The 21,138-nt window shown below is 40.9% G+C and overlaps 1 protein-coding gene and 1 long non-coding RNA gene across 3 annotated transcripts in view; both read right to left on the bottom strand.

Annotated features, from left to right (window-relative positions):
• LOC132159557 (balbiani ring protein 3-like) overlaps positions 1–21,138 on the bottom strand; it is a 286,577-nt gene that overhangs the window by 138,281 nt on the left and 127,158 nt on the right. The window contains exons 4-6 of the mRNA XM_059569101.1: positions 7,996–8,133; positions 7,624–7,761; positions 7,396–7,533 (exon numbers count right to left, since the gene is read on the bottom strand). Of these exons, the coding sequence (XP_059425084.1) occupies positions 7,396–7,533; positions 7,624–7,761; positions 7,996–8,133 (414 nt within the window). The remainder of the gene's footprint in view (positions 1–7,395; positions 7,534–7,623; positions 7,762–7,995; positions 8,134–21,138) is intronic.
• On the bottom strand, positions 17,391–18,921 carry LOC132159582 (uncharacterized). 2 transcript variants are annotated; one of them, XR_009437873.1, is made up of 3 exons: positions 18,802–18,921; positions 17,721–17,861; positions 17,391–17,469 (listed from the first exon to the last, which is right to left on the bottom strand). It is a non-coding gene; the product is annotated as an uncharacterized LOC132159582 (long non-coding RNA). The 2 variants fall into 2 exon arrangements; XR_009437872.1 differs by lacking the exon at positions 18,802–18,921 and adding an exon at positions 18,545–18,660.

The raw sequence follows: 21,138 nt of genomic DNA, 5'->3' as shown, positions 1-21,138 counted from the left end.
CAGCAGTCTTGTAGTGCGATTTGCAGAAGTTGCGTGCTCTCTGCCCTCCGCTGTAGGTGCACTTTCATCACTATCAGTCTCATTAGAGGATGCAGCACGTGCGGGGAGCACGCGAGAATCGGTAGACATTTTCACTGCAGCTGCTGTTGAACTTGTAATGAAGCGAGTAGTAATGGCATCCACTTTAATTAATCTAACGACTGGTAAGTGTGCACTTACCAGTACCCTTCACGGTGCATTAAAAAATGCGCCTTCGTAATCGAATGCTTCAGCCGAGAAACTTCCAGAAACTCTTGAACACCGCTGCCACCAGTCTGTAACCCTTATTTTTTGTCTGCACCTACTCCAGTCTCTTCAACGTAGATCCATAAATAAAACACGGGTTACAACGGTGATAATTCACGTTTCAGCATGAACAGCCGAACAAACCAACTCTCGCTTGGGGTTTTTTTTTTTTTTTTTTTTTTTTTCCCCCCAAGCGCGCCGCCTTAAAGGGGCAGGCGCACCAAATATCTTTCTAACAAAACATGTATAAAACTTTGCATAAGACATTTGAAAATACACGAAAATCTTACTAAACAAATTCACCAAAATTTCTTATTTTTTCTTTCATATATATAGAACCCATGAATTGACAAAATGTAAAATAAAATTTGACCAGGGCCTGCAGGTGTCGCTGTTGGACAGCGTTTTCTCTACTTCCTGTTGGCCTTCTGTAGCAAATTGTAGCTCCGTGTAGCTGTTTTTATTTTATTTTTTTCTCTAGAATCTTTATCTTACTATCACTCTCTGTTTTTTAAAGTGGTAAAATATAACTTAATTCACACCATATTTCTGATATTATCGATCAATTCACACCATATTTCTGATATTATCGATCAATCTTATCAGATTAACTTTGATCGTTCACTTTTATTTTATTTCCGTGAGTGCAGTACACCTGCAAAGCGTTAGCACTCGTTAGCTTGTCATTAGAGTCTTCATTCGAACCTATCGCTGTTTTCTTTTCTCCTCTCCCTCGCTCCAGTTTTTCACAAGTTCAAACAACCACAGTAAGAATTTTCATCAAGCACGGTGAGTAATGGCTTCTCCTATCATTGTTTCTTGCACCTCTTGCCACATGTACAGTTTATCTATCTCTGTCGCTGATGAGGGATTCACATGTGATAAATGCAGGGAAATAGTTAGGCTGACAGAGAAGATTTCAGAATTAGAGACACGCATCCAAACTTTAATTGAGGATAGTAAAAATGTTAGGGCTCTAGAGACGGCTTTGGATGCGTCTAGCTCAGGGATTCCTGTACATTGTTCGGTTCCGGAAACAGAGCCCCAGCAGCAGGGCAACTGGGTGACGGTGAGGCAGCGTAGTCGTGGGTCAAAACACCGCTCTTCTGTTCCGATCAAAACATTAAACAGGTTCTCCCCACTCAGTGATGCACCCACTGAGAAACCTGATGAAAGTGCTCTAGTTATTGGTGATTCTATTGTACGGAACGTGAATATAGAGACACCAGCCACCATAGTCAAATGTTTACCGGGAGCCAGAGCGCCTGACATCTTGGCAAATTTAAAAGTGCTGGCTAATGCTAAACGTAAATACAGTAAGATTGTTATTCATGCCGGCGCTAATGATGTTCGACTTCGCCAGTCGGAGATCACTAAAAATAACATTAAAGAGGTGTGTGAACTTGCAAGCACGATGTCAGACACTGTAATATGCTCTGGTCCCCTCCCTGCTTACCGTGGTGATGAGATGCATAGCAGATTGTCATCACTCAATGGCTGGATGTCTAAGTGGTGCCCACAGAATAACATAGGTTTCATAGACAATTGGACGAGCTTTTGGGGCAGACCTGACCTGTTTAAAAGAGATGGTCTTCATCCCTCCTGGGGTGGCGCCACTCTTCTCTCTAGAAATATGGCAAATAGTCTTAGTGTTTATACTTGACTAACTGGGGCCCAGGTCAGGAAGCAGACAGACTGGCTAAACCGACCGTCTGCTAGCTGCCTCCCGTCACAGAGGTCAGTTAATTCTCAGCACATAGAGACTTTTTCACCTAGATATCACACTATAGAGACTGTGTCTGTTCCCCGAACTAGAAAAAACAAAAAACGTCCAAACCAAGTTAAGATTAACAATTTAATTGAGGTTCAACAAATAAAAAACAGAAGCAATATGGATAAACAAATGATAAAGCTTGGCTTATTGAATATCAGATCCCTTTCTACGAAAACACTTTTTGTAAATAATATGATCACTGATCATAATATAGATGTACTCTGTTTGACAGAAACCTGGCTAAAACCTGATGATTACATTATTTTAAATGAGTCCACCCCCCAAGATTACTGTTATAAACATGAGCCACGTCTAAAAGGCAAAGGTGGAGGTGTTGCTTCAATTTATAACAACGTTTTCAGGATTTCTCAGAGGGCAGGCTACAAGTATAACTCGTTTGAAGTAATGGTACTTCATATAACATCATCCAAAGAAACAAATGTTAATGATTAATCCCCTGTTATGTTTGTACTGGCTACTGTATACAGGCCACCAGGGCACCATACAGACTTTATTAAAGAGTTTGGTGATTTTACATCTGAGTTAGTTCTGGCTGCAGATAAAGTTTTAATAGTTGGTGATTTTAATATCCATGTTGATAATGAAAACGATGCATTGGGATCAGCATTTATAGACATTCTGAACTCTATTGGTGTTAGACAACACGTTTCAGGACCTGCTCATTGTCGAAATCATACTCTAGATTTAATACTGTCACATGGAATTGATGTTGATGGTGTTGAAATTATTCAGCCAAGTGATGATATCTCAGATCATTATTTAGTTCTTTGCAAAATTCATATAGCCAAAATTGTAAATTCTACGTCTTGTTACAAGTATGGAAGAACCATCACTTCTAACACAAAAGACTGCTCTTTTTAAGTTATCTTCCTGATGTATCCAAATTCCTTAGCATATCCAAAACCTCAGAACAACGTGATGATGTAACAGAAACTATGAACTCTCTCTTTTCTAGCACTTTAAATAAAGTTGCTCCTTTACGCTTAAGGAAGGTTAAGGAAAACAGTTTGACACCATGGAATAATGAGCATACTCGCACCCTAAAGAGAGCAGCCCGAAAAATGGAGCGCAGCTGGAGGAAAACAAAACTAGAGGTATTTCGTATTGCTTGGCGGGAAAGTAACATATCCTACAGAAAAGCATTAAAAACTGCTAGATCCGATTACTTTTCTTCTCTTTTAGAAGAAAACAAACATAACCCCAGGTATTTATTCAATACAGTGGCTAAATTAACGAAAAATAAAGCCTCAACAAGTGTTGACATTTCCCAACACCACAGCAGTAATGAGTTTATGAACTACTTTACTTCTAAAATCGATACTATTAGAGATAAAATTGCAACCATTCAGCCGTCAGCTACAGTATCACATCAGACAGTGCACTATAGACCCCCTGAGAAACAGTTCCACTCATTCTCTACCATAGGAGAGGAAGAATTGTATAAACTTGTTAAATCATCTAAACCAACAACATGTATGTTAGACCCTATACCATCTAAGCTCCTGAAAGAGGTGCTTCCAGAAGTCATAGATCCTCTTCTGACTATTATTAATTCCTCATTGTCATTAGGACATGTCCCCAAAACCTTCAAACTGGGTGTTATTAAGCCTCTCATCAAAAAACCACAACTTGACCCCAAAGAACTAGTTAATTATAGACCAATCTCGAATCTCCCTTTTCTGTCCAAGATACTAGAAAAGGTGGCATCCACACAATTATATTCCTTCTTAGAGAAAAATGGTATATGTGAGCATTTCCAGTCAGGATTTAGACCGTATCATAGTACTGAGACTGCTCTTCTTAGAGTTACAAATGATCTGCTCTTATCATCTGATCGTGGGTGTATCTCTCCATTAGTTTTATTGGATCTTAGTGCTGCGTTTGACACAATTGACCACAACATTCTTTTGCATAGACTTGAATACTTTGTTGGCATCAGTGGAAGTGCATTAGCATGGTTTAAATCGTACTTATATGACCGCCATCAGTTCGTAGCAGTGAATGAAGATGTATCCTATCGATCACAAGTGCAGTATGGAGTACCTCAAGGCTCAGTACTAGGGCCGCTACTCTTCACGCTTTATATGTTACCCTTGGGAGATATCATCAGGAAACATGGTGTTAGCTTTCACTGTTATGCTGATGCTATATTTCTTCGCAGCCCGGTGAAACACACCAACTTGAAAACTAATGGATTGCATAGTCGATATAAAAAACTGGATGACGAGTAATTTCTTACTGCTAAATTCTGAAAAAACAGAGGTGTTAATTATAGGACCTAAAAACTCTGCTTGTAATAACCTGGAACACTGTCTAAGACTTGATGGTTGCTCTGTCAATTCTTCGTCATCAGTTAGGAACCTAGGTGTGCTATTTGATCGCAAACTTTCCTTAGAAATCCACGTTTCTAGCATTTGTAAAACTGCATTTTTCCATCTCAAAAATATATCTAAATTACGGCCTATGCTCTCAATGTCAAATGCAGAAATGTTAATCCATGCATTTATGACCTCAAGGTTAGATTATTGTAATGCTTTATTGGGTGGTTGTTCTGCACGCTTAGTAAACAAACTACAGCTAGTCCAAAATGCAGCAGCAAGAGTTCTTACTAGAACCAGGAAGTATGACCATATTAGCCCGGTCCTGTCAACACTGCACTGGCTCCCTATCAAGCATCGCATAGATTTTAAAATATTTCTTATTACTTATAAAGCCCTGAATGGTTTAGCACCTCAGTATTTGAATGAGCTCCTTTTACATTATAATCCTTTACGTCCGCTACGTTCTCAAAACTCGGGCAATTTGATAATACCTAGAATATCAAAATCAACTGCAGGCGGCAGATCCTTTTCCTATTTGGCGCCCAAACTCTGGAATAACCTACCTAACATTGTTCGGGAGGCAGACACACTCTTGCAGTTTAAATCTAAATTAAAGACCCATCTCTTAAACCTGGCATACACATAACATACTAATATGCTTTTATTATCCAAATCCGTTAAAGGATTTTTAGGCTGCATTAATTAGGTAAACCGGAACCGGAAACACTTCCCATAACAACCTATGTACTTGCTACATCATTAGAAGAATGGCATCTACGCTAATATTTGTCTGTTTCTCTCTTGTTCCGAGGTCACCGTGGCCACCAGATCCAGTCTGTGTCCAGATCAGAGGGTCACTGCAGTCACCCGGATCCAGTACGTATCCAGACCAGATGCTGGATCAGCACCTAGAAAGGACCTCTACATCCCTGAAAGATAGCGGAGACCAGGACAACTAGAGCCCCAGATACAGATCCCCTGTAAAGACCTTGTCTCAGAGGAGCACCAGGACAAGACCACAGGAAACAGATGATTCTTCTGCACAATCTGACTTTGCTGCAGCCTGGAATTGAACTACTGGTTTCGTCTGGTCAGAGGAGAACTGGCCCCCCAACTGAGCCTGGTTTCTCCCAAGGTTTTTTTCTCCATTCTGTCACCGATGGAGTTTCGGTTCCTTGCCGCTGTCGCCTCTGGCTTGCTTAGTTGGGGACACTTCATCTACAGCGATATCGTTGACTTGATTGCAAATAAATGCACAGACACTATTTAACTGAACAGAGATGACATAACTGAATCCAATGATGAACTGCCTTTAACTATCATTTTTGCATTATTGACACTGTTTTCCTAATGAATGTTGTTCAGTTGCTTTGACGCAATGTATTTTGTTTAAAGCGCTATATAAATAAAGGGGACATTGACATTGACAAAATAATGAATTAAACATAAGGTTACCAATTCAACATAAGGTTACATCAATATTAGACTTCATTTAAAGTCCAACAGTTTAACACTAATATTGGGCATAAACGAACAAGTTAAATATATAAGTATTTAAAACAGGTAAGTTCATATATTTGGAGTAAATAAATATTCTATCTCTTTCATTTCATGGATTTAACGAGTTATCAGAGTCAAGGCAGACAGTTTCAGGGATTACAGGCTCTAAGTGCAGGTTTAAGTGCATTTTACCAAAAAAAAAAAAAAAACAATTATACGCCAGTGTGGTAATAGTAATAGACACTCAAATAATCTTAATGCAAATGGTAAACCTTATTCTAAGTGCAAATCTACTGTAGCTGCGCCCTCCATCGACACATTAGGTTAAATGACACATGTGTATAACGGCTTCAGTGGTGTAGGCACTAGGCAGTAATGTTTTTGGCACGGAAACTAGCTTGTAACACGATTGATTGGGTTCGAGTCAGGTTTTTGCAGAGCTCATTCTTCTCATTTTTTCCCATCATGTCACATTAGAATTTATTTTCAATAAAATAAAAAAAAGGTTCTAAAAGTGTAAGTAAAGTGCCTAACGAGTGTTTAATAATGATAGAACTTATAATTGTAATAAATAATCATTTACAATGTTATTATTGTATCCGGTTAATGTATCAATACTGAGGTGCAAATATATCTGCCAGTATAAAGTACAACTAGCATCTAATTATTATTTATACTTAGTCTGTTGCAAAGAACTGCTACTTTCACATGGTAAATAGAATATCATGATTTTCACTGAACATTTTTTCTGTACATAGCATCTAGAGCTACTTGCACTTAGCCTACTGTAAATCGGATCAATCGCTAAGAGAGCGTGTTAATTCCACTTTATTTGTATCGAGTCTGAAGTATGCGGATGTATTTTTGGCAGGAGCTGTTGCCATGGTGAATCGTAATATCAGCGCTCCATTGATAATGGCTTTTTTTTATAGTATTGCTGTTCTGGAACGGAAAACTCTGAGTTGACTTACCCTGAGATGGGGAAACTCTTGAGTTCAAGTTTAAACTCAAAGTTGGTTGAACCTCCTTTGTGAAACAGGTCCCAGCTCTATTACTTTCAACTCTGTCCATTTAGAAACAAGGCATAATTTACCATTTCAGCATTAATTATTTTAACCATCACTAGGTCTACTCTTGCACCTAATCAATAAGTCCAAAACATTAAACGACTGATACACTGGAATACAGTGATTAATATTACTGTTGCAGTTGTTTAAAATTGAACACCTTTGCAATGTAAACAAATGACAGGCTACAAGTGTTATTCATCCATCTCCTTCACACTGCACTTTGATGTCAGGTGTCATATTTGTCACATTAAGACACCCAACACCCCCCCCCCCCCCGCACGTGCCTGATAAGATCTAGGATTTAGAATGCATGTAAAACTAATATCTGAAATGTCTAGGTCTAAGATTTTCACTTGGACACACTCCTGGCTTGTTCCACACAAAATCCCTTCCTCAAAAACACACTTTAATAAAATAGGAATACCTGGATATGGAAGCATACACTGATGTCCACATCCATTGCTGCAGCATTTCTGTTTTCTTGGACAGCTACTGTCATCAGAACACTTCTCAACACACAGTCCGGGTCCAACAGGTTTCGGACACGATCCTGGCTTTACTGCTACACAAACACATGATAGAGAAACCAGATCACTAAATGACTCCCTGTAAAAGGGGAAAAAAAACTGATCAGTGCTTCTGTATAACATACCTGTATTTGGAGGCATACACTGATGTCCACATCCATTGCTGCAGCATTTCTGATTGTTTGGACAGCTACTGTCACCAGAACACATCTCAGCACAATGTCCAGAATCACCGGGTTTTGGACACGATCCTGGCTTTTCTGCTACACAAACACATGATAGAGAAACCAGATCACGGAGTGCCTCGCTGCATATGAAAAAACGTAAAAGCTCATTTAATTCACAATATAGCAATATAAAGACTATGTGACTCATTCATGAAGCATGCAGGAATAGGAGTAAATTCTGAGTAATTTGACCATTAAACAGAAAACACTTCGTAAACCAAATAATGCGTGTCAACAAACAAAAGAGCCACACATCAATAATATTAATACCTGTATATGAAGGCATACACTGATGTCCACATCCATAGCTGCAGCATTTCTCATCATCTGGACATTGATGATCCCCAAAACAGTCCTCAACACATGGTCTTTTCATGTCTTTGTCATCAGGGCACACTCCTGGCTTTGCTGATAAACAAACAAATAAAACAATTCACATAACAGAAAACCTTCTTCAAAGAGATGGCCTACTACAAATATTACTGAATATAAAAATGCAGTAGCCAGCAATATTAACTTCTCTGTGGTTCAGTCATTGTACAAGTAAAGTGAAAATGAGGTATTGAAGGGGTTGTATAGTGCATTTAAAAGATCGGTGCTAAAGGGCACGTAAAGTGGTTGCCTGATTACGAACCAATGAACCGCTTTTAGTGCTACTTGGCACCCTTTTTTAGTCTTAAGCATTTTTATACCCAACAAAAATATATTATAGTAACAATTTTGTAGCAAACATGCATGTGGTCAGACTACTTGCACAAGGGACATGTAAGGTGATACTTTATGACTTGATTCAGTTTACCATGCAGAATTTATAAGTTGTTAAATGAGTGAAGTACAAAACACTTAAATTTGACAAAGACTTCAGTATGGATGGCATACATACCTGGTAATGACTCTTCATCCAAACGAACATTTTGTTGTACTGCAAATAAAATAAAGTTGATCTTTACAATGGAAAAATACGTAAGAACTTATGATTTAACCCTTGTCGTTGGGGACATTTTCGTCCACTGGGGGTAAAGTGGAGTCTTATTTTGGCCACAACTTTCTCTGCGTTTCAGGAAAGTGGAAGGAGTTCGTGACAAATCTTCGACATTTTTGGAAAATGCTTTAAACCTCAAACTCAACAGTACACTGCCTATCTAAAGGGTTAATGGTCCCACCTAGTGATCAACCATAAAAATTACAAATTTTACCTCTTCCCAACAAGGAAAACCACCAACCATCAAGAATGCATGATTTTCGTTATAATGTAAGTCAATGGGGCAAAAACAACCATAGACAAATGGGGGAGAAAAAAAAATTAAAATCTAATGCTGCACAAAAACTATCAATGCATCAAAGCCAATGTAGTTACTAATCTTTGACATGCCCAAGACTGTGAGAAGTAAACAAATAAAATACTTAATTGAAAATAGGCATTTTTTTTTAGTTTAGCTGCAGTGTTTCTGCACACGGTTTCATGAAGAACTGGTCCACAAAAGGAGTTCGCATTCAGAACCCCGCAGATGTGTTCACGTGCATTCGGGCCCTTTTTGCAAATATCCTATAAGTCTTAATATTAACGTTATATTGTATAAATAACAAGCGTATTCTATATGAAATTAGGAGTTAAATTAAATTTATGCATTTAGCAGACACTTTTATCCAAAGCGACTTAGTGCATTCAGGCTATCAACTTATATAACACAACCTATGGTGTTCCCAGGGAATCTAACCCCCAACCTTGACAACACAAGTCTCTACCACTTGAGCTACAGGAATCACTTCAGGAGTTGAATCCCATGGTTTAAAAACTTGCAATCAAATGAGTCACTCTACTGGTCATCTTCAGCGTACACAGCTCAAAACAAATGCAGAACATTAACTGCAAACATTTTAGGCTAACGTAATATGTGAGCACTATTGTAAAAATAAATAAAATTATGGTTTCACCGATATTAAATGTTAGCTCGGTTTATTGAAACAAAACATTTACACTGTTTATATCTGCAAGGTGTTCGTTACACATTTTCCCTGTGTGTTAACATCAGTAATTATGTTAGTCGAATGTCTGACTTGTATACTGTAATGTATTTTGTTCCGCACCCAAACACAGGATTTAACTATCAGTCGAATATCGCCAAGACTCGAAAAATCCCATTTGACGAGGAAAATCCTTAGTCAGGGACACCCCTACAACAAAAAACGCTTAAGTAAAACTGAACACATGTACTATTAAAATAGTCCGGCACGTACTTAAAGTCATATTTTGTACGGGTATGCCTATCATTTACATATTTTCTTTGCACTGTGTAAAGAAGTTAAAAGATATCACCTTTGGCAAGTTTTTTGGCATCTGTTGTGCTCAAGCACACACAGAGACACAACAAAACAGCAATCAACGAGCAGCACACTCGAGCGTTCATCTTCTCAAACTGCGATCTCACAATACACTGCAGAAAAACACACTGATATAGTGGAACAGGAGGTTTTAAACGCATCTTTTGAAAATGTGTTTTTAAGGATCCAGTGAGGCCTGGCGTAACCCAACTCTGATGAATCTCACCTGCCTACAAGAAGTGATCTGGAAGACCCTGATTAGGTTCAGGTGTGTTTGATTAGGGATGGAGACAATTGAGACACAGCAAAACACACTCACTGGTCACCATCCCTGGAGTAGCCTAATTATGTAACCTGCACAAACTGACACAGAAAATAATAATAATAAAGTTTACAGTTTTTGAGTCATTTCTCAATAAACAGCCAACGTTTGCAAATTTGAATTTAGCAAATTTTTAATTCAAGTTCCTAAATAGAGGATTAAATAACATTTAGCTTATAACCATATGAGTAGGCTGGGCTATGCATTAAAAAAGCCAGCACTTGTCGTTTAAAAATCTGGTTTTAAAATAAAAGTGAATAGGTCTCTAAATGGTGACAATAAAAAATGCCATTGCAGAAAATATGTTTTCAGGTTTAGTCACTAGGGGACGAGATCAGTGTCCAGTCAAGGTCAAAAAATGTGTCTAAATACAGTGAGGTAAAAATACTACATGTAGTTTCATTTAATTTTAAACCATAATAAAACAATAAGACTTATCAATACAAACAGTAAGATAAAAAACTGTACAACAGTGTTGTCCCCTCAGAAATGTAAGCTATTATTAGGCATATATCATAATTCAGTAATAAAAAATTAAAAAATTAAAAAGTGCAGAATATAATGGATAAGCGATGAATTTAATAAAATTAGGGAATAAATACACAATCCAAACTTTTAAATCTCACTAAATGCACAATAACAATATTAATGGTAAATTTGAGCCTGCTGAGATAATGTCTACAGGATGTGGTCAAAGGAGCTCAAAGTGACAAAATAAAAAAATAAAAAATAAATGAATAAAAATTCAGGCAGTGTGAAAAAAGGAAGTTAAAAAAAAAAAACACAATAATGTGCAAACTTGCGTCGAGTCAGTTCTTCAGTGGATTCCGTTCAAGTTTGGAATGACGGAGAGAGCACATATGGACACCCTACTGCTAAAGGCAGTTCAGCATCACAAACATGAATACAAAGCCCCAGAAAGCAAGCAGTTAAATAGAATATTTCGCAGTTTGTCACACTTTAATTCTAGCAATGAAGTATATTTCCCATTATAATCACTTTTCTTGATAATATTATATAACACTATTAAATCTTCTAAATCAGCAGTTTTTTAGTATATAATATAGATTTATGCTGTAAAATATTAAATTAAATGTCTAATACTTATAGGGGAAAGTAGGGAACGATTAGCCACTTTTTACTATCGTGGTCCTCAAGATAAGAGAAAAATTATGCCGAAGTACAATGAAAGTATCTCCAAATGAAAGTATTCCTATCATTTTAAATTATCAGAATATATCTGTGACAAAGGGTTATAAAAATATGGCTTGATAAATAAAGTGTTCCCATGGCTCAGTTTGCTCCAGGTTCGGGGTAAGTTGACCCGAGTCGAGTCATTGGGTAAGATGCACCATCTGGGTGTAAAACGACCATCTGACAGAATCTGATTCAAACCCATGTAAAATAAACAATATTTTAAAAACCAAGTGAATGATTTTCTTTCACAGACAGTCATATTTATTTTCTTAAAGTTAACTTTAACAACATAAAACGAACCAAATGAAGTTTAAATTTCAAAATGTAATTGTTAGCATTTCTGAAACAATACATTGAACACCACAGTTGTAGCCTTCATAAAAACACACTAAACAGAGAGTTTCTTGGCCATTAGTGACTATAGGTGGAAATATATTTTTATTTATTTATTTTAATTTGTTATCATAGCAATATCTGGCAACACTGCCAGAACTTAAACTGATAGAAATCAAAAGAGCCCAAAGATTCTATTCGCCATTGTCTTAACGTTGCTTGTTCTCAGCGCTGAATGTCATGTCTGTCATGACATCATATCTGCATCAAGAGAAAAACGCACTGACAGGATACCACATACTATATGGTATCTCAAATGCAAAAAGAAATAAATAAAATACACATCATTATCTGTCAGAAATGTTATCAAAGCAGTAGCATATAACACTAATTCATAGATCTGTATGTATCTGAACAAGTATGTTGCATCTATGTTATTTCATATTGTAGTTCAACTTTCACAAAGTCGTGCCGACAACATTCGTAAGGGGACTATATAGAATTATCATCACTATATAAGGTTATCATCTATATAGCAATGGTTATTAATTAAAACTATAACAGTAATAGGCATGTGTATTGCTGAATGAATAATAAACTGATAAAATAATATACCCCTAACCTAAAGTAATGGTGCAATATGATATAATTTAACAATGCTCATTTCTCCAAAACTGAGAAAACATGTGATTAGTGTATATAATAAGTGGGGTTATTATAGCACAATTCCCACCCAGACCACCCTCATTTTGAAACCCTGGCTACGGCCTTCCATTCCCCCAATGTGTTTTTCCTTTTCACAGTCTGGCAGAAATGATGTGTGGTCCCAAAATACATGGTCACATGACAGTAAAAGTGTACAGGTGGCAAAATGCAGGGGGTGGCTCAACTTACCCCACTCTACCCTACTTCTATTGGCGGCGGTGGAGGAACCGGGGACGGCGGATTAAGCGGTGAATGAAAAACTGGTTTAATTTTGGAAACATGAAAGGCGGGATGAATCCTCCTGTACGCTGGAGGCAATTTGAGGCGGACTGCCGCCGGACTAATGATTTTGGTGACAGTAAACGGGCCAATGAATTTGGGAGCAAGTTTATTAGCAACGGAGCGGAATATTCTTGGTAGAAAGCCACACTTTTTGACCAACGACGTATACGGGTGGCTTTGACTGGTGGCGATCTGTCTTAGCCTTGGTGCACGCCCTCACCTGCAACAGAGTCTCACAGGCTCTTTTCCAGGTGCGGCAGCACCTCTGGACAAAGGCGTGGGCAGAGGGGACCGCAACTTTGGATTCCAGACTGGGAAAAACAGGTGGCTGGTAACCTAAGCTAGATTCAAACGGGGAGAGGCCCGTAGAAGACACTGGTAACGAGTTATGTGCGTACTCAATCATAGAGAGTTGTTGACTCCAGGAGGAAGGATTCTTGGACGCCAAACATCGCAACATACGCTCTAAATCCTGGTTGGCTCTCTCGGTCTGACCATTGGTCTGGGGATGGAACCCAGAGGAAAGACTAACCGTTGCCCCCAGCAACTTACAAAACTCCTGCCAAAATTTGGACACAAACTGGGGCCCCCAGTCAGAAACCACATCCATGGGAGTGGATGTGGAGTCCATGGGAGTCCGGACACATGGGAGTCCATGTATCCGGAAGATGTGGTCAATGACAGCGACCGCTGTCTCCTTGGCAGAAGGTAATTTGGGCAAGGGTATGAAATGGGTCGCCTTCGAGAACCGGTCCACAACGTTCAAAACAACCGTATACCCTTGGGAGGGTGGGAGGGCGGTGACAAAATCTAGCGCGATGTCGGACCAGGGTCTCGAAGGGACAGACAGCGGTTGGAGTAACCCATCTCGAGGACGGTTGGAAGTCTTACCAGTGGCGCAAACCGAGCAAGCCAAAACAAAATCGCGGATGTCACGAGCCATACCAGGCCACCAGAATCGTTGCTTGACCAAACATCTGTTTCGATTAACCCCTGGATGGCAAGCAATGTTAGAGCAATGACCCCACTTAATGACGCAGGACCTTAACACAAATAAACGGTTCGGTGGGCATGCGGACGGAGGCGTTACCCCTTCTAAGGCTGCCAGGACCTTCGATTCGACCTCCCATGTCAGAGTGGAGACCACTAATGTCTCAGGAAGAATACACTCGGGAGAGGACGGGCGTTCGGACGGACCAAAAATACGAGAAAGAGCATCGGGCTTGATGTTTTTGGAGCCCGGGCGGTACGATAGAGTAAAATCAAAATGACCAAAAAAAAGTGCCCACGAGCCTGTCTGGAATTAAGCCTTTTAGCTGATTGTATATACTCTAAGTTCTTGTGATCAGACCAAATGATAAAGGGAACCCCCGAACCCTCTAACCAATGACGCCACTCCTCTAATGCTAATTTGACCGCCAACAACTCTCTGTTACCAATTTCATAATTACGTTCCGCGGGAGATAAACGGTGAGAATAAAACGCGCAAGGGTGCATCTTCTTATCTGAGGGAGACCGCTGGGAAAGAACTGCTCCTACCCCCACCTCTGACGCATCGACCTCCACCACTAACTGACGTGATTGATCAGGGGCAATCAGAATGGGAGCCGAAATGAAGTGACTCTTCAGTTTAGCAAATGCAGCCTCGGCTGCATCTGACCACCTGAAGGCTGTTCTGGGGGAGGTCAAGGCAGTCAGAGGCGCGACTAGTTGGCTGAAGTTGCGAATAAAATGCCGGTAGAAATTGGCGAACCCCAGAAACCACTGTAGGGCCTTACAGGAATCTGGACTTGGCCAATCCACCACAGCCTTAACCTTGTCAGGATCCATGCGAATTCCCTCAGACGAGACGATGTACCCTAGGAAGGAAACAGATTGTGCATGAAATTCGCATTTCTCCGCCTTGACAAAAAGACCATTCTCTTACAGCCGCTGAAGCACTCGTCTGATGTGTTGAACATGTTCCTGGAGAGATGAAGAAAATATCAATATGTCATCCAGGTAGACATATATGAACTGATCAACCATGTTTCTCAACACATCATTGACGAGTGCCTGGAAGACCGCAGGCGAGTTGGAAAGCCCGAAGGGCATAACCAAGTATTCAAAGTGCCCTCTGGGGGTGTTAAAAGCGGTCTTCCACTCATCTCCCTCCCTGATGCGGACCAAATGATAAGCATTACGCAAGTCCAATTTAGTGAAGACGGATGCTCCTTGCAACCTCTCGAAGGCCGAAGACATCAACGGCAAAGGATAGGTATTCTTAACCGTGATGTTGTTCAGCCCCCGGTAATCAATACAAGGTCGCAAGGAACCGTCCTTCTTCCCCACAAAAAAGAACCCCCGCTGGAGAAGAGGAAGGGCGAATGATCTTGGCTGCCAGAGAATCAGAAATTTATTTCTCCATGGCCTCCCTCTCGGGAACAGACAAAGAGTATAATTTGCCCTTAGGCGGAGACTTACCCGGCACTAGGTCTATAGCACAATTGTAGGGACGATGTGGAGGGAGAGAAGCAGCCCGGGACTTACTGAATGCCTCCTTCAGGTCGAGGAACTCCTTGGGCACGTTAGACAGATCCACAGTCTCATCCTGCAAAACAGAAACAGACACCGTGGAACAAGCAGACAAAAGACAAGACTTATGACAACGGGTGCTCCACTCAGTGGCAGTACCCAGAATCCAGTTAATGCGGGGATTGTGCCTCCTGAGCCAGGGGTGGCCCAGGGCGATGGGAGCGTGAGGTGAGTCCATAAGAAGGAACTGAGTCTCTTCGGAGTGATTACCAGAGGTGATGAGTGTGATGAAATCCGTGATGTGTGAGAGAGTAGGTAGTGACTGTCCATTGAATGCGCTGACGGAGATGGGGTGCTCGAGGGAGGAAGTGGAGATGCCATGTTGCTAAGCGAAGTTGTAATCCATGAAATTGCCCTCGGCCCCGGAATCCAGAAGTGCACTGCAGGTGACATCGTTGGTGGCCCATCTCAGTCTTACCGGAAGGAGGGTAGATGGTGAGGACTTCTCGACAGAGATCCCGCCCGATAGTAGCCTCGAGTTTACTATCGAGCCTGGTCTTTTACCGGGCAGTTTCTAACAAGATGACCAGACGTTCCACAGTAGAGGCAAAGGCCAAGGGACCTCCGCCGTTCCCTCTCCTCCCGGGAAAGCCGTGCTCTCCCCACCTGCATGGGCTCGGGATCGGATGCTGGGCTGACCGCATCCACCGGACTGGCTCGAAGACCGCTGCATCGTTCTCCAGACTCCTCCATAGCCTCCACTCGTCGAAGGCCACCGCACGGTCGAACACCCTCCTTATCTCGGTGACGAGTGCCGTGAACGAGGAGCAGCAAGGATCACGGTTCTCCCCGTGAGTAGCGTGAGCACGAATGCTACTTTGGACTCCTCCCTCTCGAACGTACGGGGCTGTAAAGTGAAGTGAAGAGAACACTTGTTGAGGAATGCTCTACAAAAGTCAGGCTCACCGGAATACGTCTGTGGCATGCGGAGGCGGGGCTCCGAGATATCCCGTTGTTCTGAAGGCGGTGGGGAAACGGTCGGCGGGGCTGGCGCAGTGGGAGCGCGAAGTTGTTGCATCTGTTGGGAGAGCTCGGACACCTGTGTTACCAGCACCTGGACGGCACGTCCAGTGGAAGAGATGCTCTCCTGCTGCTGATCCATTCGAGTTATGCTGTGGCTGATGAAATCGGTGAGAGCCGCTGAACTCGCTGCATCCATGATGATGGTCAGATCGTTCTGTCACTGAAAAGAAGACTGGATGCAATTGCAAGTTAATATCTCCTTTAATAGAGCTTAACGCTGATTAAGTCAGATGTTCAAGAAATGACAAGACAATTAAGCAGCAGGAGAGATGGCAACACAGGGACCTTGATGGGCGATGGTGTCCATGGTGAGTGGAGTCCGTGAAGTAACCGTGGCTGAAGAGATGAACAAGGAAATCCAGAACTAAATCCACAGGAACAGACAGGCAACAGGAAACAGCGACGAGAAATCCTGAGCAGGAACAACAACACGAGAGACACGAACAAACACCAGGACTCCAACCAACGATCTGACAAACATGAGACGAAAGACAAGGCGTTAATATAAGCAATATGTAATAAGCCGCAGCTGCCGCTGATCAGTAATCTGCGGCGACGCCCACACAGAACAATCAGGTGATACACCCCGTAACCTACACACAGACAACAAGATGACACCATATATCTAAGAACCGTGACAGTTGTTTTCTCAGTCACTATTGAAATATGTAATTTTCTCAGCCTCAAGTCATGGACTTGTTACTGTATAAACATGTCTTTAATTCCATTTTAAAGCAGTCAAAAAAGCACTTTATCAATGTCCTTTCAAGTCTCTTGGCCGTCAATGAATCAGTAAGTTTCAAAGGGTTCTGGGATCCTGGAAGTTCAGTAAAACGCCACACAAATGCACACACAGACCATTAAACTGATTTATTTGAAGAAAAAAAATAATTACAACATTGGGGGCCAATCAAGGGCTTTTTCCAATGGTTAAACTGGCATGTTCTCTGCATGCATGTCCACAGGTGGTTGGGACACACTTCTGTCTGGAAGGACATTAATCATGGAAGAATTCTCAGCACACACTGCACATAATTAGTCCCTTCATTTAGAGGCATTCAAACGTTACAAAACTCAACATGCAACACAAACTTAATTTTCAGAGATCACAGTATTCCAAATATTCTTATTCTAGTTTTAAAAGCCATGCAATTAAAATGGTGCTGTTTCAAATTCAGATACTTTGACATTTCAAATGATAAAATAAATGTGACCAAAGCATCAACAGAACAAATACCTTAAGACGCAGGTGTACACATATGTCCTCCACATATAGAGCTGCAGCACTTCTCTTTTCTCGGACAGTCAAAGTCTTTGACACACAGCTCTTCACACGGTCCTTCTCCAGTCAAAGTCATTGGACACACTCCTGGCTTTTCTGTTACATACATCACTAAACTCCACATTGCACTTGTGAGAGAAAAAATAAATAAAAACCAACCAACCAACACATCATGTTCTGAATTCTCCACATTTCACTTATTGACAAAGATGCGTACAGAATTGGCACTGCCGTAATGGAATAGTGCACAACCTGCGCAGTCGCAGAGCTTACGCAATTTAATACACTGAGGATAAGCTTAGTGCTATAGAGCTGCATCAGCCATTCTGACTGGGAAGTTCTCTGGAATGCTCACATTACAAGGACATTATAGGAGTAACAGACAAGTCCAGTGTTATTTGAATATTAAATGTTATACTGGAAGTATTTTTGTTGCAGATACGGTTTAAGTATTTATATTAATGCAACGCATTTACTACACGTGAATTGCATGATGTCGTATTATATGCCATCAATCATTTGGAGTTAAATCTAATCGAGCACTGTGACTTGAAGTAGGAGATACTTTAGATACATTTTGTAACACTTAAGTGATCCATCATCTGATTATTTTTATTTTGTTCTAGAAAACCTTGCACATGTCCATCTATGTTGATGCCAGAGCAATCATTAATAGGCCATCATTGAGACAATACTCCTGACAAGAACTAATGCAGCGGTCAGTGAAAATCGATTCAGCTATAAATTCTAAAAGTCAAAACACATTGTCATATTAATACCTTTATATGGAGGCATACACTGATGTCCACATCCATTGCTGCAGCATTTCTCATCATTCGGACAGTCACACTCATGGGAACACATCTCAGCACACACTCCGAATATCGGGTTTTTTAACACAGTTTCTAGGACACACTCCTGGTTTTGCTGGTCCAGCTGACATACAAAATATGACAGAACATCCATACTGACTGAAGATGGAACGAAGACTGACCTATACAGAAAGCAAGTGGACCCACATACTAATACAACATACCTTAATATGGAGCCATTCACTGATGTCCACATCCATTGCTGCAGCATTTCTGATTGTTTGGACAGCTACTGTCACCAGAACACTTCTCAACACACAGACCTGCTCCAACAGGTTTTGTACGAAAGACATGAAAATGAGTAAATGATTACTCAGTGATTACTTGATTATGAAGTTCTTGATTTTGGTGAACTATCCCTTTGAGTAAAATACAAATGCATCCCTGTAGCAAATTAAAACTCCATAATCATCGGGAAGAAGGAGGCGGGAACCGGCGGACAATAAGGTTTTAATAATCAAATTAAATACAAAACGGCACGTCAGCACCTCACGGACGACTGACGCACACAAATAAAAAGCAAACACAAACTAAAACCCAGGCCTGGTCCTCTCTTGTCCTTCACTGTCGTCGCTCCAGTTTTATATCCTTCCATCTCCTCCATGGGACTCGAGAACGGTGGGTTGAGCAGGTGTCGCTCATTTCCAATCACTCCACCGGCCTCGCTCCGGTTCCCACGTCTCTCGGCCCCGCCCCACTCGTTACATACCCCCATCACCCCTCTACTCCCCCCGCTCACGGGGACCTGCGGGAATCGGGGGTAGGACAGATGAGGCGAGAGTAAAGGAGATGGAAGGAGGAGCGACAGAGACGAGAGAGGGGAGAAAAAAATTATAATTCCGGTTCCCAGACGCACTGCTGCTCGGCCCTCCACCAGCTGGGTGATCTCCTCCGTGGTGCCTGGCGGTGGCACTGGATGGCCCTCGGTGGATGGCATGACACTCCTCCGCCGGCAGGAGTCCCCCGTTTGTATTTGTAACGAAGTATTTGTACTTCGTTAGTTGACACCTCTGCTCATTTCCACTTAAATAAGTAGTTAGACCTTGATTGTGATATTGTCTGCTATATTTATCTTCATTGAACAGCCATTTTCAAATAAGCTTTATCTAACTTGTTGTTTGTATACATTTATATTCATAGTTATGTTTGTATTTTATAATTTCAGAACCACACATATATGCACATCTAATAACATCATTTTCTGACCGGGCAAACTGTAGCCTTCACCCAAACCCGGACTAGCAATAGAGTGCAGATTAACAAGATTTTTCAGCAGTTGTTTAGATAATTCACAGTAACAATATATTTTGGAACATGAAATTGATGTACATAGTTATGATGAGACATGTTGTGTATGGTCTCTCTCTCTCTTTCTCTCTCTCTCTCTCTCTCTCTCTCTCTCTCTCTCTCACACTCTCTTTTCTCTAGTTTTTGGCCAGTAAGGGAGTCAGTTTAGTTTCAGATTTTTTTGTTTAAAATTTTTGTTTTGACCCAATCCTGAACTTACTTTGCTTTTTGATGTTTTGTGCTGACTGTACTAGTTTGAACATCTTTCAAAAAAAAAAAGAATCAAGAAGTCAGGTGTGACAAATGTGACCCGTCACGGAAACCAGTGACACAAGTCAGCAGCACAACTTTCAAGCAAAATGAGAAAGAAGCGTTTTTTTTTCTAAATTTGTGATTTTAGTTTTTTTTGCAGAATCTGTTAGTTGAGATCACGAAGAAGCCTCTCCGTGTTTGAGATAGCAGTGTTGGTATATTTAAAAGCGTACATTTTGAGGTTGAAATCGGCTTGTTTTTGGGAGATTCTAGCATGCAGTAGGGGCGCGTCATTGTCTGTGTGTATTTCCATACTGGATAAGCCGGCTTTTGTTTCTTTTGTTATTGCCCCCGCCCTCCGAGGGAAACGTGGCTACTTATTATGCAGCGCTCTGGCCGGCTCTAGCTGGTATCAAAATTCAATGAAGATGGACGCCGCAAAGATGATCGCAGACGAGCTGAACCGTGGCCGTAACACCGAAAATGTTTTGAAATACTTCTTCGACAAGCCGGATGCTTATGAACAAGCGCTCACTGATTCTGAAGACGATCTGAGCGACGATGAAAGCGGCATAATAAGACTGAATAATATCCCTAATCTACAACTGAGCGAAGATGAAGACAAGGAAGAATGTATTGGACTGGCGTCAGACGAGTTGGACCGTAAGATATCAGAGGCTATATCAATAGTAACATTAGATGGGGATAAAGACAGAGAAATGGGGAAAATCCGTAACTTTGACTGTAAATGCTACACGAGGAGAAAAGAGAGCTCTCTGCATGGGAGACAGTCCTTTCCAGAAGCTTTCTCCAGACATTATGTACAACATACGGCTGGATTCTTTAGCTGTGGAAAAAGAGTGGCAGGACATGCAAATTATTGGACATTTAGAGGCAAACAGACACACAATGCAAACTTCGGAGATGGTTACATCCACAAAGAAGACCCCGACAAAGAGAAA

This window comes from Carassius carassius, chromosome 16 (genome assembly GCF_963082965.1).
Source record: "Carassius carassius chromosome 16, fCarCar2.1, whole genome shotgun sequence".
NCBI lineage: Eukaryota > Metazoa > Chordata > Actinopteri > Cypriniformes > Cyprinidae > Carassius > Carassius carassius.
This window is presented reverse-complemented; position numbering and strand designations above follow the sequence as displayed.